The sequence below is a fragment of the Rissa tridactyla genome, chromosome 5 (assembly GCF_028500815.1).
Source record: "Rissa tridactyla isolate bRisTri1 chromosome 5, bRisTri1.patW.cur.20221130, whole genome shotgun sequence".
Lineage (NCBI taxonomy): Eukaryota > Metazoa > Chordata > Aves > Charadriiformes > Laridae > Rissa > Rissa tridactyla.
In genome coordinates this window covers 41,340,605-41,364,156 of record NC_071470.1, presented here as the reverse complement: position 1 = coordinate 41,364,156, position 23,552 = coordinate 41,340,605, and the positions used below count along the sequence as shown (strand labels likewise).

At 67.0% G+C, this 23,552-nt stretch overlaps 1 protein-coding gene across 1 annotated transcript; it reads right to left on the bottom strand.

Annotated features, from left to right (window-relative positions):
* Positions 1-293: 293 nt before the first annotated feature.
* On the bottom strand, positions 294-21,769 carry EBF4 (EBF family member 4). Its single transcript, XM_054202681.1, is given in 18 exon segments — positions 294-1,954; positions 2,297-2,500; positions 2,976-3,158; positions 3,237-3,414; positions 3,972-4,037; positions 4,554-4,642; positions 5,247-5,373; positions 5,453-5,586; positions 6,562-6,679; positions 8,376-8,457; positions 13,222-13,290; positions 14,160-14,233; positions 14,534-14,589; positions 14,657-14,720; positions 14,974-15,130; positions 20,604-20,719; positions 21,496-21,610; positions 21,612-21,769. Coding segments are annotated over 18 exon segments (2,061 nt in total). The 3' UTR covers positions 294-1,883.
* Positions 21,770-23,552: the final 1,783 nt, after the last annotated feature.

Genomic DNA, 23,552 nt, shown 5'->3' with positions numbered 1-23,552 from the left:
GGTGGGCTGGGACCACCGCTGGCACCCCGAGCTGCCCAGGGTGCGGGGCAGGACCCCAGGGGGCCATGGGGAGCAGGGTGGGTGCTGCCAGCCTGGTGCTGGGAGTGGGACGTGAAGCACCCCCATCCCCTCTCCCTGGGGCTGTCCTCGGCACCCCCACGCACTCCTGCTGCTGCGGGGCCGGTGTCACTGTCCTCGGGGGTGTCCCCACGTGCTGCCCCCTCCCCGCTCACAGACCCCCGGAGCCGGTGCCCTTCTGCAAGGCCTTTTATTTCCATGTCAGAAAGGCCCCTGCTCTGAGGGACCCCGGCATCGTCGTCCTGCACCACCACCACCACAGGGGGACCAGGACCCTGGGGGGGCACCCTGTCCCCAAGGGCAGGTGGGAGGCTGCCGCCAGCCCTGGGACCCCCATGGTGACCCCAGCCAGGGGCTGGAGACCTCAGCTGAGGACCCAGCACCAAGCGAGGGGCAATGGGGGCTGCACAGGGGGGACACTTGCTGACACTGAGAAGGGCACCGTGGCATCACCATCCCTGCGGCACACAGCGGCACAAGACACAGCGGGGGACACGGGCCACTCCCATGGGTGGGATGCGGGCATGGGGGGAGTAGTTTGGTTTTTTTCCCTTTTTCTTTATTTACAAAATTCCTGGCTGCTCCCTCCCGGCTGGGAGGACAGGGAAAACCCCAGTGGAGGGAGGCAGTGCCAGGGCCGGAGGTCTCCTGCCCACCCTGTCAGACCCCCTGCCCGCTGGCTCGCCTGCTGCTAAAAATAATAATAATAATAATATTATATTAATAATAATGGTGATATTAATGAGAAAAGAGCTGTGGTTGTGTCCTGGCGCAGAGAGCCCTGGCAGCTGATGGGGCCAGGAACCGTGCCATCCCCATGGCAGGGGCTCAGGTCGGTGGGCTGGGACAGCTCATGTCCCCCTGCCCGGGCGGTGCCGAGGCCCCCATCCTTCGCGGGGGCACAGGGCACAGGCAGAGATCCGGCTTCGGCCGCCCGGGAGCTGCGGGTGGGCGGCTCCAGATGTGGAGCTGCACATCTGGGGAGAGAGTGCTGGCCAAGGTGGTGAGAGAGCCGGGAAGTGTGTGTGTGGGGGAGCTGGGTCCCACTGGAGCAGCCCTCCCGCCCCCGAGCATCCATCCTGCCTAGGAACATTTCCCCCATCCTACCCCGGAGCATCCGTCCCACCTAGCAATATTTCCCCCATCCTGCCCTGGAGCATCCATCCCACCCCAGAGCATCGCTGCTGCCTTGGAGCACCCATCCTGCCCCAGAACATCCCCCCATCCTGTCCCGGAGCACCCCTCCTGCCTTGGAGCATCCATCCCTCCCGCCCTGGAGCATCCATTCCTCCTACCCGCGAGCATCCTGCCTGCAGCTTCCGCTGCCCCACACCCCCACCAGTCTTTCAGCATCTTTCTGAGGCTAAACCCAGAGCGTTTGGGTCTTTCCCCATCCCCAAGGCCCCTCTCTGACCTCAGGAGGGGCTGCCTGGCAAGCTGAGCCATGCCAAGCCACGCCGGTGCTGGCCCTGGCCAGGGTCACCCCACTGCGAGGGAGATGAGCTCCATGGGGCCGGGCTGGGGCAACCGCAGGGCAGCGGGGCGGTGGGTCCCGGAGCCCTGCGTGCCCTGGAGCAGGTCAGAGGGGCTGGCACTGCTGGGCTGCGAGGCCACGCTCAGTCCCAGTCCATGTCACAGCTCCGGCTCACATGGGTGGCATGAGGTGGCCGGGCACGGCTGCAAGGGAAGGCGAGGGGTGGGCACGCCGAGGCAGGGGGGTCTCTGCCCTCCTTGGCCCCGCTCCCCCTGCCCGTCCCAGCAGGATGGGGGGTTCCGGGGCTGGCACGTCCCAGGACCTACTGCGCTTAGGAATAGGCCAGTCCCTGGAGCGGCCGCGCAGGCGTGTGGAACTTGTCCGAGTCCTCGAAAGCCGGGTCTGGGTGGTGGGAGAGAGGGAAAGAGAGGGTGAGCCAAGGCAGGGAGGAGAGGTGGACACGGAGGGACAGGGACGAGGGTGGCATGGTGCACCCCTCCCTGCAGCGCAGCCCCAGCCATGCCTCGGGTGCAGGGAGGAGGCACGGAAACGGGCAGGGGTGCAGGCGGGAGAGGGCAGGCAGCCTGCGGGAAGGGATCTGCGAGGCTGCAGGCAAGTGCCCTGCAGGCACCAGGGTGGGCACGGTGACACCGGGACCCCCCCTCCCCCTCTGTCAGGCAAGAGGGACCTGGGGGTGTGCTGGGGGGGGGCAGGTGGGGGCAGCCCTGCCTGCGCTGGGCTCACCTTGCAGGCTGCTGCCGCTGGTGCTGGCGCAGGCGGGCGGCGGGGAGGTCTGTGGCCGCACCACGGGGGCGAAGGCGCTTTTCTGCTTCACCGCCGAGATCATGTTGACGGGCGAGAAGGAGAAGACCCCGGTGGGGGTGGAGGCGTTGGTGCCTGACGGGAGGGTGATGGAGGAGGCGCCGAGCGGGGGGCTGGCGGGCATGACTGCGGGGAGAGACCCACTCAGGCCGGGCAGAGCTGGCAACGGGGCATCGCTCCCCATGCGGGATGCCAACACACCCTGGTGACATCGCATGGGACCCAGCTTGCCAGAGCTGGGGCTGGAGCTTTCTCAGCTCAGGTCACTGTGTTCCTGCTCCCCTTTGCCCTCGCAGACAGCTTTGGGGAAACCCTGGAGCTGGTGTATGGCTTTGGGGACATGCCAGGGCTAGTGCATGGCTTTGGGGACATGTCAGAGCTAGTGCCCGGCTTTGGGGATGCCTTGGGGCTGCTGCTTGGTTTTGGACGATGCCTTGGGGCTGATGCATGGCTTTGGGGACGCCCCAGGGCTGGTGCACAGCACTGGGGACTCCCTGGAGCTGGTGCATGGCTTTGAGGACACCCCAGGGCTGGTGCACAGCGTTGGTGACTCCCTGGAGCTGGTGCATGGCTTTGGGAACACCCCGGGACACCGACTCACTGGCATAGGGGGAGTTGGCGGTGGAGCCGTTGAGGAAGCTGGGGGAGCCGGGCACCCCCAGGCCAGCCATGGTGCCGCCGCCGTAGCCATTGATGCCGGCGGCACCGCTGTAGCTGCTCTGCTGCGGCGTGGAGCTGGGCACGTAGCCCCGTGGCGAGACGCTGCCCGTGTTTCGGGAGTAGCCTGTGGGCGAGAGGGGCCGGGGGTGGCACAGGGCAGGCAGGGACCCCCTCCCGCCGGCCGGCACAGCCCCCGGCCCACCTTGCTCGGTGCCCTGTGGTGAGTCGCCGATGTTGACGGCCAGCTGGCTGCCGAAGGAGTTCACCCCCATCATGCCGGCGGGGCCGTGGGTGCCGGCCAGCGAGGAGAGCTGGCTGGGGTTGCGGGGGACGCTGTACAGTGCCTCGGCGATGTCTGCCGCTCGCTTCAGGATGATGTCCTGGGATGGGGAGGGGGACACACATGGGGACGGTGTCACCCCATGGCATGTGGAGCCTGGAGTGACCCCTCTATGGGGCAGCGATGGGGCAGGGAAGGGCTGAGACCGCCCCAGCTCGTGTCACCTCCCAGGGCGCCTGCAGCCCTGAGTGTCCCCGGGGCGCAGGACGGGCTGTGCCGGGCAGCAATGGGACAGGGGGATCGAGACCCCCCAGCTCGTGACGCCGGCCGGGAAGGACGTGGGAACAAAGGCAGCTTTGGAGGCGCCAGCCCTGCAGCCTGACCTGGCGGCTCCCCTTCCCCTGCAGGTGGGGGGCTCGGGGGGGCCCACAGCGCTGACTCAGCGCCCGAGGAATCCTGATGTGAAGCAGATGTGGGGCCGGGAGGCCGGGGCCGGTGTTGTCCCAAAGTACATCAACGGCTCCTGCGTCCTCACTGCAGCGCTGTGGGCTCGGGGTGCAGACCCCGCCAAGCGGGCAGGGTGGGGGGACGGGGGCAGGAGGGTGGGATGAGCTCGGGGGGGGATGGCAGGATGCGGGTGGGGGGGTGTCATGGTACCTGGTTGCTGTGCGGCATCCCATAGAGAGCCTCCACCAGGTCGGCCGCCCGCTTCAGCAGGACCTCCTGGGCAGGGAGCGGGATGGGGATTGGGGGGGGGCCCACACCCCCACCCCAGCCCCACCTGCACACGGGGGACATGCAGGCACCCTGCCCTGCCATGTCCCCATGCTGGTGACACATCCCCACCTCCCCGAGGTGCCATGCGATGCCCAGAGCCCCAGCCCAGCACCCCACGGGGCCCATTGCACCCCCGCCCTTGTCCCTCCCTGTGTCCCTCCATGGCCCTCTGTTCCCATGGGTCTGCCGGAGACGGGGAAGCAGCATGGACCCCACCACACAGAGCAGGAGCTGAGGGTCAGGGAGCCAGGCCAGCCCGTGGGCTGCACCCAGGGGCTCTGTGTCCCCCTCCCTGTCCCTTGGCCCTCTGGCACTGCCAGGGAAGACCTCTGGGTCTGGGTAAGGTGGTGCCCAGCACCCATGGGTGATGACGTGTCACTGCCCGCACCCCGGGGGTGTCACTGGGCACGGCAGGGGGCACGGCACAGCATCTGCGCCAAACCCAGGCCAGGAGGTCCCTACCTTGGGCAGGCGCTCAGGGTCCCCGGGGTGCCGGGGGATGACCTTCTGCAGCCGCTGGAACCCGTAGTCGATGGTGGGCTCGTTCAGTGCTGACGAGAGAGGGGGGCTCAGCGGCTGCTGCGTCCGGGGCCACCCTGTCCCCCCCCTGCCCCGGCCCCATGGGGAAACTGAGGCATGGGCTGTGGGGTGCAGGGCTGGAGCATAGTCGGGGGGGGGGGAACCCCACATCCCACACAGACACCCCAGCTGTCCCGCCTGTCCCCCACCCGTGCCAGCAGCCCCTGCGCCCCTTCCTCTCCCAGCCCCTTGTCTGGCAGCCGCAGCCCCCAGCACCACCGCAGGCGTCCGGAGGGGACTGGACGGTGCCGGAGCGGGGCAGGAACTGGGATGACATGCCCAACCCTGTCCCTGCCAGCAGGTCCCCCCCAAGTCAAAACCCTACCCTGCCCCTAACTCTATGCCCTGCCCCCCAACCCAACGCCTTCCTGCCCCAAATCCTTGCCCTACGCCCATCCCCTCGCACCCTGCCCCATCCCCTTGCCCTAACCCTGCAGCAGAGCTGCCATGGTGGGGGGCGGGGGGTGGTCCCAGTCAAGGTAGGGCTGTCCCCAGGGGCTGGCAGCGGGCACAGAGATGCTCTGGGCACCATCCTGGGGGTCTCAGCCTCCTTCCACGGGGGTCTGCGCCCCTCACCGGTGTAGACGAAGCGTCCTGGGGCGCCCTTGCAGAACTGCTTGGACTTGTAGGAGAGCGTCACCTCCACCACGCCGGGGATGTGCCGCGGGGGGGTCTGCACCCGGATGGCGTGAGGTGTGATGAGCTGCGGGGCGAGACTGGGCTCAGCCTGCAGCCGGGGAGGTTGTGCCAGCCCCCCAGCACCCCTCCCCGCTATCCCCTACCTCGCTCCACACCAGCATGGTGCCGAAGACGACCTGCAGCCCGTCGAAGAAGTTGTCCCCGATGACGATGACGGTGGCACCTCCTGTGGTCCAGCCCTCGCTGGGGCTGATGGCTTTGATGCAGGGGGTGGCTGCTTCGGGCGGGAGGGGAGAGACAGGGCAGCAGTGAGTGTGGGGGCACGCGGGGCGGGAGCGGGGGGCGCCGGGGTCGGGGCCGGGGACGCGAGGCTGGGGGAGAGAAGGCAGAGAGGGAGAGCAGAGGCAGAGAGTGAGAACCAGGCAGTGGCGAGGGGCAGGGGACAGACACAGGTGGCCACGGACGCACGGACACGGACAGACGCCAGGCGGGAGCAGGGGAGGAGGGGGACTGGGTGGCTGGCACCGTGGGATGGGGGGAACCAGGCAGACGGGGACAGATGGGGACGGTGGGGAGGGGATAGTGAGGGAGAGTGCGGGCAGGGGATGGAGGGGGAGATGGAGAGCATGCAAGGGACAGACAGACAGACAGGGAGCAAACAGGTCAGACTGGCGGACAGGGCACGTATGCACTGGACAGAGGGACACAGAGAGATGTGGTGGGTGCACGGAGGGACAGAGGGGGGACGGACAGAGAGCACCCAGGAGGGCAGGGCAGCCTGCGCGCACGGGACGGACGGAGGGACGAAGGGACAGACAGAAATCGCAGGTGCACGGCGGGTAGATGGAGAGGCCGTGTGCGCGCGCTGGGTGGATGGACAAACGTACAAGGCATAAATACGGGGCTGGGTGACCACCTCCAGGGCTGCCTGGGGTGCCTGGGGGGCCCGGCAGGGAGATGCTGGGGCTGGGGGAGCTGCAGCCTCTGAGCGGTGTGGGGCAGAGCTGGGCACAGGCGCGTCCCCCGCGGGGGTCCCAGCATGGGGACACGGTCTCTGGGGCTGCCCTGGCACCGTGGGACACACACGGCTGTGGGGCTGGCTCTGGCACAGCCTGGGCAGGGGATGCCACGGCAGGAGCAGCACCCACTGGCATGGACACGTGTCTGTCCCTCCGCGTGGCCGTGCACACGCATGTGTGTGGGGCACGTGTTCCGTGTGCGTGGGCACGCCGGGCAGCCGGCAGGGACTCACCTTCGGAGGGGTCGAGGCGCCGTGCCCGCCGCCCATGCTTGGAGTTGTTGTGGACAAACATGTTGTCGGACACGGCCAGGACGTGGCCGTCCACGTTCACCGTCGTCGAGACGACCACCTGCGGGACAGCCGGCTCAGGGCCACCGTTGTGTGTCCTCCCCCGCCCTCCCTGGGGTATGTCACCTTGCCCCCTGCTCGTCTCTAGTGTCCCACCGCTCCCCTCGGCATTCTGGGAGTGCCATGGGTGCCCTCTGGACCCTCCGCGCCTTGGTGGCGACACGCGTGTGCAAATCTGCACCTGCGTGGGTGTGCACACGTGTGCGTGTGCCCGGGTGCGTGTGCGTCTGCACGCGTACGCGGGCGCAGGAGCGCTCGTGTGCGCACGCGTGTGCCCCCACAGCCGCACAGCACACGGTGCCACGGGACCCCCAACCCTGGCGCTGCCCCGGCGTCAGCACCGGCCCATCACCGTGTCACCAGCCTGGAGGAGCCCGGACCCCAGAGGACACACCAGTCCATCCCCTGTGTCACCGGCACAGGGGACCCTGGCCCCCAGGGGACACCCCAGCCCATCCCCTGCATGCCCCCCTCCGCCCCCCTTCCCCCCCCCCCCCCCCCCCGCACCCCGCTCTCCCCCTCCGGCGTGGACTTGGCTGCTCTCCCGGAGCTGCTTGGCGCTATGCAAATTGGATAGGTCGTTAATCATGTAAAAATGTCACAATTATCATATCTTTACGAGAGGCCCTAATGAAGGCGCCCGTGCTGGGTGGGGGACGGGCCGGACCCCCCCCCACCACCGCACTCTGCTCCGCTCCCCAACCTCCAGCTGCTGCGGGGAGAGCTGGGCTGTGGGCTGGGGACACTTTGGGGGGGGACACAGAGTGGGGACGAGGGGAGACGGTGGAGGGGGCTACGAAGGGGGCGAGGGGAATCAGGGTTTGCAAATTAGGGTTTGTGAAGACATGGGGGGGGGCGGAAATCAGAGTTTGCCCGTTAGGGTTCGCAAAGGGGGGGAGGGGAATTAGGGCTCACAAATAAATAAGAGTTTGCGAAGGGGACGAAGGGAATTGGGGGGGTTGAAAAGGGGCTCCAGGGGAATTATTAGGGTTTGCGAAGGGGTTCAAGAATGAGGGTTTGCGACGGGAGCGGGGGAAATCAGAGTTTGCAAGTTAGGGTCTGCAGAGGGGGCATGGGGAACTGGGGTTTGAAAATAAATAAGAGTTTGCAAAGGGGGGGCGAAGGGAATTGGGGTTTGCAAAGGGGCTCCAGGGGAATTATTAGGATTTGCAAAGGGGTTCAGGAATTGGGGTTTGCGAAGGGAGCAGGGGGAGTTAGGGTTTGCAAATCAGGGTTTGCAGAGGGGGCATGGGGAACTGGGGTTCGCAAAAGGGTCCAAGGGGAATTAGGGTTTGCAAATTAGGGTTTGCAAATTAGAGTTTCCAGAAGAGGGGAGGGCAACTGGGGTTTGCAAAGGGGTTGAAGGGCAGTTAGGGTGTTGCAAAGGGATTGGGGGAAATTAAGAAAGAGTTTGCAAGTTAGGGTTTGCAAAGGGGGCATGGGGAATTGGGGTTTGAAAATAAATAAGAGCTGGCAAAGGGGACGAAGGGAATTGGGGTTTGCAAAGGGGCTCAAGGGGAATTAAGGTTTGCAAAAGGGGTCAAGGGGCATTGGGGACTCGAGTCCCAAAAGGGAATCGAGTTCCTAATTCCCCTGCAGCCCTTTGGGAAAATATATGAGGTCTCCAGACCCATCCCCGCCCCCCGCAGACCTGGTGTGTGGGGCAGGGTTTGGAGGCGGGGGTGCCGGGTGCTCACCTGGAAGCGCCGCATGTCCCGGGGGTTCCCCGCGTTCTTCAGGCAGTTTTGGTTGCATTTGAGGAAAAACTTGAGGAAAAACCTGGGATGGAAGGAAAGATCCCAACAGTTGATGTTGGCAAACTGGGGTGGAGGGGGTCCCAGAGACCCTGTGATGTCTCCTTCCACCCCATCCTGTGGTTCCTTGGCGCTGGAGCAAAGCTGCTCCAGGTGAGTGTCACCGCTGTCCTGGTGTCCCCAAATGGAGGTAGCCCCCTACATGTCACACCATGCGCCGGAGATGTGTGTGGGTGTTCCCCATGGTCTCCCGCGCACCCCCCAGTGACACACAGGTGTGCACGCACCGTGCAGAGGTGTCCACAGCCGAAAACACACACACACGTGCGTGTACACACACACACGCACACACACACACGCACTGCGCGGCCGCAGGGACCCTGGTGCATCCTATGAGCCCCCCCTGCTGTGCTGGGTGCTGCCTCTCCCTGCCCATGGGGGTCCGGCGGGTGCCAGGCATCATCCCCAGTGGAGGATGGACGGGCAGGAGGGCGAGCTGCTCCCGCCACGTCCCGGCCTGCTGAAATATTCAGGCTGCTTGTCCATGGCCCCGTAATCAGCTTCCGCCCCTCAATAATTAATGGGCAGCAGCAGCAGCGCTCACGCTAAGGGCTGGGACGGGAGGAGGGCACGTGGCCACCATGGTGCACACGCGTGTGGATGGCGGTGTGCGTGGATATGCGTGGGGGAGCACAGATCCACACCCAGGGGATGGCCAGACGTGGTCCCCAGGACCTGGGTGCACACCGGGATCCCACCCTGCGCACTTTTGGGCATCAAGGTGAGAGACCTGGTGTCCCTGTCCCCAGCTATGGACCACCCCATGGGTGAAATGGGCTACCTGCATGGTCACCCACGTGCCCACGGGCACGCTCACCCTGCACAAACATGTGGTGCGCGCACACACGCACACATTTGCTCTGCTCCATGCCCAGCCATCACGCTGCGCCAGCTCACTTTGCCATGGCAGATCACCGCGCTGCGCCAGCTCACTGCACCGGCCCCGGTGACCGCACAGCGCCAGGCCACCGCTGTGCCAAGTCACCACACCACCGTAAGTCCCCGAGCTGTGCCAGGTCACCCCTCCATGCCAGGCTACCGCAATGTGCCAGCTCGCCGCACTGTCTCAGCTCACTGTACCACGCCAGGGCACTGTGCCACCCATGGCCACTGTGTCGTGCCAGGTCACTATGCCATGACAGACCAATATGTCCCTCTGTGCCATCTCCTTCCCTTGGCCTGGTATGGGTTAACTCATCCCCTGGTCCCCTCCCTGATGTGCTTGGGCTCTGCCCTGCCCACCACTACGAAGCCCTTCAGCAGGTCCAGGGCACTGCATGGGGCTGGTGCACCCCAGTGCCCCATCCTACCCCATCCCACTGTGCCATCCTGACCCACCCCAGTGTGCCATCCTGTCCCCCATCCCAGAGTGCCATCCTGCTCCCATCGCAGGGTGCCATCCTGTCCCTGTCCCAGTGTCCCATCCTGACCCCTCTCAGCATGCCATCCCGCCCCTATTCCACTGCGCCATCCTGTCCTCCATCCCAGCGTGCCATCCTGCCCCCATCCCACTGTGCCATTCTGTCCCCACCCCAGAGTGCCACTTCCTGTCCCCACCCCTATGTGCCATCCTGCCCTATGCGTGTGCCATCCTACCCCATCCCACTGTGCCATCATGTCCCCATCCCACTGTGCCATCCTGATCCCCATCCCTTCTCGGCAGCCTGTCCTGGCATCTCATCTGAGCACCTTACCCTGAAGTCCCGTCCCAGCACCCTGCCTTCGTATCCCACCCCAGCCCCCCACCCCAGCCCCCCGCCTCAGCCCCACCAGCCACCTCCCTGAGCGCTGCAGTGGGGCTGGGGAGGGGGATGTAGGGGACAGAGGGGTGGGGAGGGGACACGGGTGCCCAGGGGGATGTTTCCCACAGCCCGTTAGGTGCTGGTGGAGGCTGGAGGGGAAGATGGGACCTCGGGGGATGACGGGGCACCCAAGGACACGGGCACCCCTGGGACCCCCTGCAATGCGGGCACAGGGACAGGAGCGGTGGCCGCAGCCTCCCCAGCCCCAAACCCCTCCAGCCCCATCCCTGGGGGGAATTGGCCAGGGGGCACAGCCCCTGGGGCCATTGGGGGCCCCCCAGGGGACTCTGGGGACCCTGTGGGACCACTGAGCAGAGAACGCACCTCCAGACTGTGCCACCCCAGGGCCTCCTGCCGTCGGCCGGCGCTCACGGAGAGGGGCCCCCACACTGGTGCTGCCGGGATGCTGCCCATAGGGGATGGTTTTCCCGGGCAAGGAAGAGGGGGGACCCCCCCGTGTCCCCCCATCACCCGCCACCCGGCAGGTGGTAATCAGAGGAAGGAAGGAGCTGGAAGACGGCAGGAAAACTCCACACACACCCCCGCCAGGAGATTGACAGAGGCCGTTTGAGGCTGGGGGGGCGACCCCCCCGGCCCCCCCGACTTCCCCCCCCCCCCCCCAGCCCCCCAGCCCCGGCTCTGCGCTGCTGAGGGGGGGGCTAATCCTGAACCCCAGGTCGGCCTCGTCCCCCCCGAGCGGCAGTCGTGCATATGGGCCGGGGAGTTAAAAATACAGGCGCTGTGCATGCATTAGCATCCCTAATGCACAGCGCTCCCCATTTAATATGCAAATTCCCGGCGCTGCTGCCGAACACCTTCTGTTCCGAGCGCATAAATTTGAATTTGCAATTAGAATAATCTTGTATAATTAATGAAAAGCGTCAATTTTAGCTCCTAAGTAATTTGATTAACATGTTGATAGGGCACTTATCTGGCTCTCTAAACCAGTGGGGCTGGGCGTCGGGCTGGGGAGCGGGGCTGAGGGGGGGATGCTGAAGGGGGAGCAGGCGGTGGGCTGGGGACTCGCCTGGCCCCGGGTGACCCCCGAGGGCCCTGGGGACGGAGGAGGACACAGGGGCACGGGGGAAACCCCCAGCTGCCCTCAACACAGAAGAGGGATGGAGTTGCCACCAGCCTGGGGGTGTCACCTCCTTGGGGCAGGGCCCTGAGGGGTCCCTGGGGAGAAGGGGGCTGGGGTGGGCTCAGGGGACACTTGCCATGGGGGTGATCACCCCACAGGAACCCAGGGCTGGGCTCAGCCTCAGCCTCCAGCACGGGAGGGTCACAGGGCACCCTGGGACACCCTGCGCAGCCTAAAACCACCAGCACGGGGTGCAGCACCCAGGACACCCACGGGATGAGGAGGCTGAGGGGACAGGGGGACATGGGGATGCTGTTACTGGCAGGTTTGTCTTGGCTGGGCTGCGGCGGCTGCGTCCCATGTCCGGGCTGGGAGTTCCGGGGGCCACGATCCCCACGGCTGGCCAGGGCACAGCTGGCCGGGGGCGGCGGGGGGGGCGGCACAGCTGGCTGGCGCTGGCAGCTCCGGGGGAGGACAGGGGTCAGGGACCTGCTGCAGCAGGTCCAGCGTCACACTCTGGGGGGGATGGGCCGGGGACTGAGGGGGTGCAAGCAAGTTCTGTGCCACCCCCCCAACCTCAGGGACCCAGGCATCCTCCAGCACCTCAGGTCTCGGCGCAGGGGGGAAGCCACTCACAGGGACACCCCAGGACCAAGGGACCCCAATTGCAGGCAGGGGGAGGCAAGGAGGGTGCACAGCACTGGCCAGCCCCTGTCCTCCCCGCCACGTCCCCCAGGCGCCAGTGCTGAGGTGACCGAGCCCTGCAGAGCCAGACAGGGTCCCCAAATGCCCCAGCACTCCCAAAGAGCCCCGCTTCACTTGGCATCACCAGGGAGGTGCCACCATGCCAGGAGATGCGTGAGGACCCCTGCATGGAGACAGAGGGGTGGGGACGCGACACGCTGTGTGGAGGGACAGAAGGGCAGATGGATAGACCTGTGGGGTCTGGGGATGCTGTGAGATGGAGGGAGGAACAGCTCAAGGGCTGGTGAAAGGGGTGGAGAAGGGAGGGAGAGAGGGAGGAAGAGTGGACAGGTGAAGGGATGGATGGATGGATGGATGGATGGATGGATGGATGGATGGATGGATGGATGGATGGGTGGGTGGGTGGATGGGTGGATAGGAATGAGGGATGGATGGAATGAGAGATGGGTGGAGGGAAGGATGGGTGGATGGAGGGAGGTGGGCTGTGTGCTGTCCAGGGAGGGCAGAGGGTCGGGGCTGCAGGCAGACAGACAGACAGCCCAGTGCCAGGAGGACACGGTGTCCATGCCCACACCAGCGAGCGCTGCCTGCGCTGGGCTGGGTTTTCTGCCTCCCCCAGTGCTGTGCCGTGGGTCCCAGACCAGCAGGGAGGATGGGGGCATCCTTCACCTGAGGGCATGTACCCGGCCCGTGTCATGGGCACACGCCTGAGGACACAATGCAGCCCCGGGGTGTCCCTGTGGCACGTGGCCGAGGAGCTGGAGCGGGGCTGCCACACGTTCCCTGTCGCTTGCCGAAGTGGCTGGATGTTGCCTGTATTATTTATTTGTTTGATGTGCGTCGGAAGTGCCGCGCTGACGGCAAACGGCGCTTTCCCCATCTGTCACGGCTGGTTGTCACCGCAGCCCGGCACGGGGCCCGGCAGCCACCGCAGCGTGCCGGACCGGGGGGCACCGCGCGCCCTCCCGGCCCTCACACGCTGCTCCCCCAGCTCATTAGCGCTAATGAGGCAGTGCTAGTACCTGGTCCCCAGCCCTGAGGACTCCCCGCCTGGGCTCCCTGGGGGACCCCCCTGCCGCTGTCCCCCTCCCTCAGCCCCAGCGAGGCACAGGGGGGCATCTGCGCCCGGGGCCGCCGGTACCTGTCGATGATGACGGGGTCGGAGGGGGTCTCGTTGCGGTTCCCGCAGCTCTTCTTGTCGCAGCAGCGGCTGGGCACGGCCAAGGAGAGGAGCAGGCGTGAGGGGAGCTGGGGGGCCGGGTCCAGCCCCACACCTCCCAACCCCCAGGGGAAAACCCACCTGACCCCCATTTCCCACCCCTGTGCCCCCCCACCGTCACCCAGCCCTGTGCTGCGGAACAGGGGGGTCCTGACCCATGGCGGGATGGGGCTGGGGGCAGAGGTGCAGACGGGACAGGCGGGTGCCCCGCAAGGGCCCAGAGTGCTGGGCTGGGTGGGGGACACCCCAGGACAGGGACATTTTCTGTGTGATGCCAGGGCATGGGGGGTCGTGGCAGAGAGGGCACCCCTGGGGTACCCACCTTAGCCACCCCATGCTACTGCCCCACATCATGGGGCTGGGCTCCAACTTGGGGCTCTCTGGGGCTTGGGGTGCACCCCAGCCTTGGGAAATGCTCAGTGAGCCAAGGCGGGGGGTGGCCTGAACGGGGGGTGACCTGGCCCCGCACCATCCCTCGGTGGCTCCACGTCACCCACGGGGGACACCCAGGGCTGGGCTCGTGCCGCCGCCAGCCGACAAACACGGCAGTGCTGGCCCCGGGGAACGCAGCGGGGAGGGGGGACCCCGGCCCTGGCATCGTTAGCGTGGCTCCTGGAGATCAATTAGCCGCGCTGGCACGGAGCGCTAATTTGCACAAACACCAAGCGCGAGGGTGGTAAACAAGAGCGGGGCTAATGGGGCACGGGGGACCCCGCGCTGGCAGCAGGCAGCTGGGGCAGGCAGCGCTCGCTGCCCGTCTGCCCAACCTGGGACCCCTGGTGCTGCCGGACCCCCCCGGGACCCCCACCAGACCCCCCCCCCCACACACACCAGGACCCCCCACTGAGACCCCCACCTACCTGCACATGATCTCGTGGGTGAGGAGGACCCGGCACATCTCTGGGTTCTTGTCTTGCCCCTCGTAGATGATGGCCTGGGAAGGGGGGGGGCGGAGAGAGCACGCGGGGGGGTGCCATCCCCTCCCAGCACCCTGCCCATCCCCTGCCACCCCTCCAGCCTGTCCCCAAACCACAGACCCTCCCTGGGTGACCCCAGCCAGGGTGGGTGACCCCAATGGCAGCTGGGGTGGGGGGAGCGGGCGGGAGAGGGGCTCGTGCCTGCCTGGCGCTCTGGTGTGCGCAGATGGCCCCGGGGGCTCGCTGGCTGATGGGGTCGGGGGCTGCGGTGCCAGGGGGGGTTAGCCCGCACCCCAACCATCCCGCTCCGTCGTTACCTGCTTGGACATGGAGTCGATGAGGCGGACGTAGAGGTCCTGCTCGGTCCGGAGCCCTGCGGTGAGAGGGAAGGGGTCAGCCCTGCCCGTGCCCCCCCATAGCCCCCTGGCCCTGACACCCACCGTTGCTGTACAGCAGCTGGAGCCGGTAGTGGATCCCGTTGTTGGTTTTCTCTCCGTTCTGCTCCTGGGGGGAGGACAGGGGACATTACAGCCCCCTCTCGATGCAGCCCTCCACCAGCCCCAGCCTGGCCCGGGGCTGCAGAGCTGCTCGGGCAACTCCCCACATGTGCAATGAGTTTGGGAGAGGTCTCAGCCTCTGCAGCACAGGCTCCAGCGCCCCTCCAAGAGCAGGGGGGTGGCTGGGCAGAGTGACACCATCCCCACCACAACCCCATCCCCACCACAAGCTTGGCCCCGGGGCAGAGGGGAGGTCTCACCCGCTCCTTCTCCACGAAGTCGATGAAGGAGGTGCGCTCGATCTCCACGGGCTGGCCCTGCCGGTCGTACATGGCCAGGACGAAGTGGAAGAAGTTGGATTTCCGCAGGTTGGAGGGGGGCTGCTTCTCAAAGTGGGCTCGGGCCAGGCCCACCCCGCTGCCAGCAGGAGGAGGAGGAGGGGGGATTAAGCACGGGGCGGCTGCCGGGACCCCCAGCATCCCCTTCCCCAGGGCCACCCCATCACCAGCGGAAGGACTCAGTGGGAGCTGCCGAACTCCCCCACGGCGGGCGGCGATGCCCCCTGGTACCCCAGGGTGCTGTGGACCAGGATGGAGGCAGCACCCAGGACCCCCACCCTGCCCCATGGCCAGGACGTGCCCATGCCCAGCGCATCCCTGCCATTTGCAGGGCTTGTCCCCGGGGGAAGCGAGCCCGAAGTCAGCCCCGGTTCCCGGGGAGGGGACAGTCCCTGAGGCAGCCCTGGTGCCAGGGGAGGGGAATCGCCCCCAGGGCACTGCTGGGGCTCAGCTGCCGGCCCTGCACCCTATCATGGGGGTGGGTGTCCAGGGTAGGGGTCACAGCTCCTCGGGCTGGCGGGGGGACACAGGATGAGACATGCCAGCAACATCCCAGGGGACGTGCAGCAGCATCACTTGTCCTCAGCTCTGCCTACACCAGGGGCAGGCACCGGGGACAGGAGGGGACAGGAGGGGACGTCCCTGAGCCTTCTACACCCGAGCCCAGCCCCAGAGCATCCCGCTGCCAACCCGCAGAGCCACCTCTGGGCTCGCTTGTAGCACTGGCCGCTCCGAGGGCCACCACTGCTGTCCCTGCACGGACACCCAGGGTGACAGGATGGTGACAGCACAGGGGAGTGTGGCAGAGCCATCCACAGGGACGATGGCTTCAGCACTGACCAGTCCTCATCCTGGTCACCTCGTACGCAGCCCGGCATATGGTCCCGGTCCCCAACCAGTGCCACCACCGGTGCTGCGGCAGCCAGCGCGGCGTCAGCGTGGGGGGCCGCGGGAGCCAGACCAGCCCCAGCGCGGCAGCCGGCGAGGCGAGGGGGCCAAGATAAACACACGGATGTAAAAAGTTCCCCCCTTTCATGATTAAAAACACATCAGGCAATGGACAGGGGCGGGGGGGTAGGTTTGGCTCCCCCCTCACAGATCTCAGCAGGGCTTAAGCTACTGGAAGCAGCTCCCATGCTGTGCTGGGGACAGCCCCTGCGCCCCATGGTCACCCCAAAGACCTTGCAGATCCTCCCCCCGCCCCGGAGTGGGGCAGGACCCCACACACCTTCCAGCCCCCCACCAAGTATGGAGCAGGACACCGCAGTTCCTGCCGTGCCCCACGGATCCCACTGGTGTGGGGGCAGCCAGGGCCTGGGCAGGGGTCAGCACTGGGGTGCAAATGCAGGGGGGACACACAAATATGCGGGGGGCAGCCCCGCTGGGGGTCCCTGCCTACCCCGGCACCCCCAGCCCTGCTCCTGGAAGCCCAGCCAGGGCCACAATTTGTGGGGCGATGGGCTGGGGGCCAGGTATGACCCACCGATTGCTGGTCCAAGGTGGTGCCCTCTGCAGGGTCCCTCTGCCACCACTCCTGGCCATGCTGGGACCCAACTGTCACCTGATGGGTGGCGTGGGAATGGCGCAGGGTGGTGGTGGTGTCACACCCAGCCCCCTTCCCGCAGCACCCCACCAGAGCGACCATTGAGGAGAGGAGCCCCGGGGTGCAGGGATACAGTGCCTTGCGCCCAGGGGCATCACTGGCTGCATGGGGATGTGGGGACACAGGGACAGGGGGACACAGGGTCCCACACAAGCCACAGCCACCAGCATCTCCTCCAAAAATGAGAAGAAATCAGAGATTCGGCCCTTTTACCAGTGACCTGCTCCTGTGGCTTGTCCCAGCAGCACCCAGGAGCCTGGGGCAGAGCCAGCACAGGGTGGGGAGGCACCTTCACCTCCCTTAATGATGCTCCTTTAATTACCCCCCTGGCATTGCCCTCAGCCCCAGCCCCGACCCCAGCTGTGGGCACCAGCCAAGGCCAAGTGTGAAGCCCGGATTCTGAAAGCCTTGGGGACACTTCTCTGGCGACACTTTTCCGTGATGGAGGAAAAAGCTTGTTAAGCTGATCGCTGGGGAGCCGAAACGTCCCCAGTTGGCAAATGCTGGGGTACCCGCCTGGCACGCTTGCCTGGCACGCGTGTGCCTGTGTGCATGGCCAACATGTGCGTCCGGCCACATGCGTGTGGACAGACGTGCACACACTCGTGTCCCTGGTCACTGCTGATGGCCGTGTCCTGGCATACCCTGTGGGTGGCCCTTGTCCCCTACCCCAGGGCTCCAACCAACACCAACAGGTTTGCTCTTGGGGCCCATCCCCATGGCATCTGGCCCCACAGCATGGGGTGCCGACCCCACCCGGACCCCACATCCTCACCAGACACCCTCCCCCTGTACCCAGCCGTCACTCCACTCAGCTCCCTGAGGGAGGGGGACCCCCAGTGTCGCGGGGACCTCTCTGTCCCCCAGCAGCATCCCTGGCCCTGCCGCGCTGGAGCCCGGCCACGGGACTCCCAGCTGATGGGAAGGTGGCACGGTGCCGGCAGGGCGGCTGCAGCAAGCCAGCACCCCCCCGGCCCCCCCATTCCCCTCCGCCCCCAAAAAGCTTCGGCCCTAGAGTGCTTGGGGGGGAGGGCAATGGAGCCGCCAGCCCGGGTGGGTAATGGCTGCATCTCTGCTCCCAGCACTGCCGAGACCCTAGCGCTCCGAGAGCCGAGCCTGGCTGCCATTAATTATTAAAGGCAATCAGAGCATTTCCTAGCAGAGGAGCCCAGCGAATGTCTCTTACAGTAAAGCAGCATCTTCCCTTGGCGGAGCCGCCAGGCACCCGGGGCACCGCACAATTACGCAGCCCTGGCTCCCCGGGCGGCTCCGCCAAACGGGGGGCAAAGGAGGGGGTGGCCAGACCCTGCATGGGTAGCCGAGACCCCGCATGGGCTCATCCCGCAGCCCCCAGCCCCTCTGCCTTGCCCTGGGACCCCAGCACCCCTGAACCCAGGGACACGCCATGGGTGATGGCTGGCATCACCCGGGGAACGTGCGGTGGCCGCAGGGTCCCACAGGAGCGGGGGGGTCTTTGTGGGTGGTGGTACAAGCCCCCCCGGCCAGAGGTCCGAGAGGGGTGCGGGATGCAGGGTGAAGGCAGGCTGGGTTTGGAGGTGATGAGCACCCCATGAGCATGTCCGCACGCATGTCACGGCCGGCACATGTGGCACATGCCCATGGGATGGGGAGGAGAGCGGGGTCTGGAGGACACCACAGGCTGCCCAGCACCCGGCTGGGCAGGGGCAGGGGTGGGCAGGGGATCTGCGGGCCCCATCCTTGCGCACTGGGCATGTGGCACAGCAGGATGCCGTTGGCACATGGAGACACACGGGCAGGCGCGTCCCTGCCGCTGGGCAACATCGCTGTTGGAGCTGCTGCAGCCGTCCCAGCCCTGTGTGTGTGTGTCCCCTGTCCCCCTGTGCTGCCGGAGCCGGGGACGGGTGGGAGGGGGGGCAGATTTCACCCCCCTTTCTCGCAGCCCCGCTCTGGGGCACGGGGAAGTTTCTGGGAGCGCAGCAGGAAGGCCAGCACCTCCCTGCACCGCGGCACCTCCTGCACCCCAGATAGGACACCGCAGCCCCCCACTGCGTCACTGACCCCCCCCAGCACCCTGGGGCCAGGTGGGACCCTCGGTGCAGCTGTTCTCCAGGGTGTCTAGGCTGGGCTGTGGCAGTGGCTGTCCCCCCCAAGCAGTGTCTGCGCTGGGATGGGACTGGGGTGGTTTTGCTGGGGTTGGCCAGGGGAACGCTGCAGTTTTCAAGCATCTCGGAGTATCTGCAAGCACGGCAGCTTTGGGGGGGGACCTCAGGGAGCCCCCGGGGCTTCAGCCGTGGGTCACAGCCTCCAGCGGCGCAGTCACAGTCCCCAGTAGAGAGTCAGCAGCGGAGCTGACATGGTGCCTGGGGACCCCAAGCTCGGGGCCGGTGCACACAACCGGACAATCTAGCCCACGGAATGGGTCGGCTCTGGAAGTGCCAGGGACGTCCCACTCCACTGGAGCCCCACGCAGAAGGGACATACACCCCCCAAACCTGCTGTTCCTGGCTGGGCAGAGGGCATGGGGCACCCCAGGAAGGCAGTGCCCAGGCTGGCCCAGGTCCCCTCACCCGTCCATGCTGTGGGGCACTGGGCTGAGCTGCAGCATTGCCTGTCACCCCTGGACAAAGCTGCAGCACGCTCCAAACACAGCTCCCCCCTTACCGCCCCCCCACCCCCAAACCCCACAGTGCACACAGTGGGGGCAGCAGGAGCTGGGGGCAGCAATGAAGGTGTCCTCCAGCCACAGCTGGGACCCCTCCAGGCACAGGGTGGAGAGAGAGCAGGGACCAGGGTACATGGACCCCCCCCAGGAAGGGATGAGCATGGGGTGCAGAGAGCCCTGAACCCCGCCCAGGGAGGGCAGGAGATGGGGACAGGGCACATGGAGCCCCCGAGGGAGGGAAGGGAATGGGGCCAGCTGGGGGACGGGTGGGCATCGGGCTGCGATGCGGTGATCCCGGCGGTGCCAGCTGCCTGAGCAGTTGCAGCAGTCGTTCCCCACAGCTGATAGCCACCAGCCCTGCCCGGGAGACAGGGATGGCACCGCTGTCCCAGCTTTTCCCAGCAGAGAGGGGGCTCACGGTGCCGGTCCTGGTCCCGGTGGACACACGGCACGGCACAGCACAGCACGTCACGGCAAAAGATCCTTGCAGCTCCAGCAGCGGCTCCTGCCCCACAGCCAGCATCCACTGGCCCTCCCAACACACGGGAACGGGCCTGGCATGCACGGGGTGCCAGGGGGCTTGGGATGCCGCAGGTACCCGGGGGTGCTGAGGTCTGCGGGGGCCCCCAGGATACCCGAGGTACGCAGGGGTAGGGGATACCCGGAGGCCCAGGGAGCCCAGGGCGTGTGGGGCACCTGGGGTGCCTGAAGTACCTGGGGGGGTATGAGGCACCTGGGAGGCTCAAGGCATCCAGGCTGCCCAGGGATCCCGGGGTGCTGAGGGTATGGGGTGTCCAGGGTGCCCAGCGTGCCTGGGGTGTGCAGGGCACCTGAGATGCCCGTGACACCTGTGATGCCCATCGTACCCAGGATGCCCACAGTCTCTGGGATGTTCACAGCATCCGGGATGCCTGTGTAGCCCGTGGTACCTGGGATGCTTGTGGCACCCGGGATGCCTGGGATGCCCACAGTGCCCAGGACACCTGCGGTACCCAGGATGCCCACAGTGCCCAGAATGCCCATGGTGCCTGGGATGCCCACAGCGGCTGGGATGTCCGCAGTGCTCAGGATGCCTGCAAAGCCTGGGATGCTCATGATGACTGGCATGCCTGCAGCACCTGGGACACCCGTGGAGCCTGGGATGCCCGTGGAGCCCGGGATGCCTGCAGTGCCCAGGATGCCCACAGCACCGGGGATGCTCACAGAGCCAGAGATATCTTCATAGCCCAGCATACCCACGGCACCCGAGATGCCCACTGCACCCGGGATGCCTGCAGTAAACAGGACGCCCGCGGAGCCCCTTACCTCTGTGCCGCCGTGCTGGCGTCCAGGATGCCGGTGCCCTGCAGCCAGCGGACGGAGGGCAGCCCAGCGGTCAGCGGCTCTTCCTTCATGGGCAGCCCCCCCCGGGGCAGCGCCTCCTGCACGGAGAACATGGCAGGGGCTCAGCGACCGTCCCCAACTTTCCTGCCCTGGGCCCGGCAGCAGAGCTCAGAGCCGGGCAGGTGCCGGGGGCCGCCGTCCCGGCCGCCGGGGAAGCGGCATCTGCGGCGGGTGGCCGGGCGGGAGCCGGGGGGAGGCTCGGGGGGGAAGCTCGGGGGAGGCGGGAGGCGGAGGCAGGCGGAGGCAGGGCCGGAGAAGTTGGAGACGGAGGCGACCAGCAGCCAAGTGCGGGGACCGGGAGGGGAAGGGGCGGGGGGCGGCGGGGGGGCGGGAGGGATGGGGAAGGCAGGGGAGGAGTGGAGGGAGGGATGGAGGGAAGGAGAGGAGGAGTGGAGGGAGGGATGGAGGAAGGCTTAGAGGACTGGAGGGAGGGATGGGGAAGGCAAAGGAGGAGTGGAACGAGGGATGGAGGGAGGGATGGAGGGAGGCTTAGAGGACTGGAGGGAGGGATGGAGGAAGGCAGAGGAGGAGTGAAGGGAGGGATGGAGGAAGGCTTAGAGGACTGGAGGGAGGCAGAGGAGGAGTGGAGGGAGGGATGGAGGGAGGCTGCGAGGACTGGAGGGAGGGATGGAGGGAGGCTGCGAGGACTGGAGGGAGGGATGGAGAGAGGGAGAGGAGGAGTGGAGGGAGGGATGCGGGAAGGCTGAGAGGAGGAGTGGAGGGATGGAGGGCGGAGGAGGCCGGAGAGGGGCGCGGGAGGGGGCAGGCGCGGCCCGGGATGGGGCGGGGGCGAGCGCCGGCGGGGGCTCGTTACCGGGCGGGCGGCGGCGGCGGGCGCGGCGCGGGGCGGCGGTGGCGGCGGCGGCGGCGGCGGCGGCGGCAGCGGCAGCGGCAGCGGCAGCAGCAGCAGGAGCGGGCGGACGGGGGGGGCCGGGGGGCGTCGGGGGCCCGTGGGGGCCGGAGTGTCCGGGGGGGCCACCTCCCCGCCGCCGCCCCGCGCCCCGGCCCCGCCGCCCCGCCGCCGCCACCAGCACCATCAGCACCAGCACCCGCCGCCGCGGCCCCGCCGCCCCGCCGGCCCGGGCCATGCCGCCGCCGCCTCCCCGGGGAGGCAGGGCCGGAGCCGCCGGGGGAGGCGGGGGCCGCGGCCGGGCAGGCTGACATCATTCCGGGGAGGAGCGGTCCCTCCCCGCGCCGGCGGAGGGGCTCCGCGGCCAGCGCCGCACCGGCCGCGCCGGGGGAGGGGGCGGCGGGCACCGGGAACCCCGGGGACAACCGGGACGGGATGGAGCGGAGAGACCCCGCGCTCCCCGGGGCGGCCGGGGCGACCGCTGTGCCTCCTGGCCCGGGAGACCCCAGGCAGGCCCGGGGGGTAGCCCGGAGGACACCCCGCTGTGTCCCCCAAGGTGCCCTGGAGAGACCCCGAACAGGTCCTGGTGCTACCAGAGAGCAGCCTCACTATATCCCTGCAAAGACCCCAGGCAGGCCTCAGGAGCACCCTGGAGGACACCCCACTGCATCCCCCGAGACACCCTGGAGAGGCTCCAAACAGACCCGAGGGACACCCAGAGGAGACCGCATGGCATCCCCCGAGATGTCCTGGAGAGATCCCAGCCAGGTCCCAGGGACACCATGGGGACACCCCAAATGGGCTCTAGAGATAAGCCAGAGAGACCCCAGGGACACCCTGGAGGAGACCCTGCTGCATCCCTGGAGACAGCCTGCAGCGACCCTCCCCTGCATCACAAGGTGCCTTGGAAAGACCCCAAACGGGCCCCAGAAAAAGCCAGCTGAGCTCTGGAGACAAGCCAGCGTGACCCCTCTGCATCCCCCCGACACCCCAGAGAGGCCTCAGGGCATCTCCCAGGGCTCCTCGCAGAGACCTCTCACAAACCCTACATGACCCTTGTGCCCGCCTGCGTGCCCAGCATGACTCCAATGAGACCCTGGTGCCACACTGACCCTGTTTGGGTCCTCTGCACCCCGGGATCCCCACACACTGGCCACCACTTAGACCCTCAGACCACTTGGAGTGACCCCAAAGAGTCACCAAGCACCTCAAAAACCCCAGTGTGACTTACCGGCCCCCCTGAGGTGCCCCCAGTGGGACCCCTGCACTCCAGAAACACCCCAGGGTGACCCCTGTGTCCCTCAGCATACCACAAAGGCGACCCCAGAATCACCCCTGATGCCCCACGTAAACCCGGCTGACCTCTGGGGCACAGCACGTCACTGTGCCCACAGCAGACCCATGGCAAAGGGGACATGTCCCCATCCCCTCCTCACTGTGCATCCCCGCCAGGCAGGGTATAGTCAGGGAAGGGGGTGCCAGCCCTGCACAGCTGCCTCCAGTCCGCATCCCAAAGAGGCTGGGAATCCCGAACCCCGACCGGCTCTGTCTCTCCTCTGCCACAGGAGGGGATGCCGGCCCCGCGGTGGGAGTGGGGAGGTTGGTGTCCCTGCCTGGGCAGCCCCTTGTCACAGGCAACATCTCTGGCACAGACTCTGCAACCTGTCCCCCAACGCGAAGCCATGCTGTGCCCTTTTCCCCCTGGTCACGCAGCCGTGGGGCTGCTGCAGCACCTACATGGGGCTCTGCACACAGACCCCCCCCTCAGGGCTCGGTAGCAGGGGCCAAGCCCACCCAGCACCCCCCACAGCTTCCCAAAGGTTGGTGGGGCCACGATGGCTCCTGCAGAAACCAGGTGTCCATTTATCCGTGTGCCTGTCCATCCCAACATCCACCCATCCATCCTAGCACCCATCTATCTATGCCCCCATCCATCCCAGTGTCCATCCATCCATGCTCCCATTCATCCAGATATCCGTCTGTCCATGCCCCTGTCCATCCCAGCATCCATCTGTCCATGC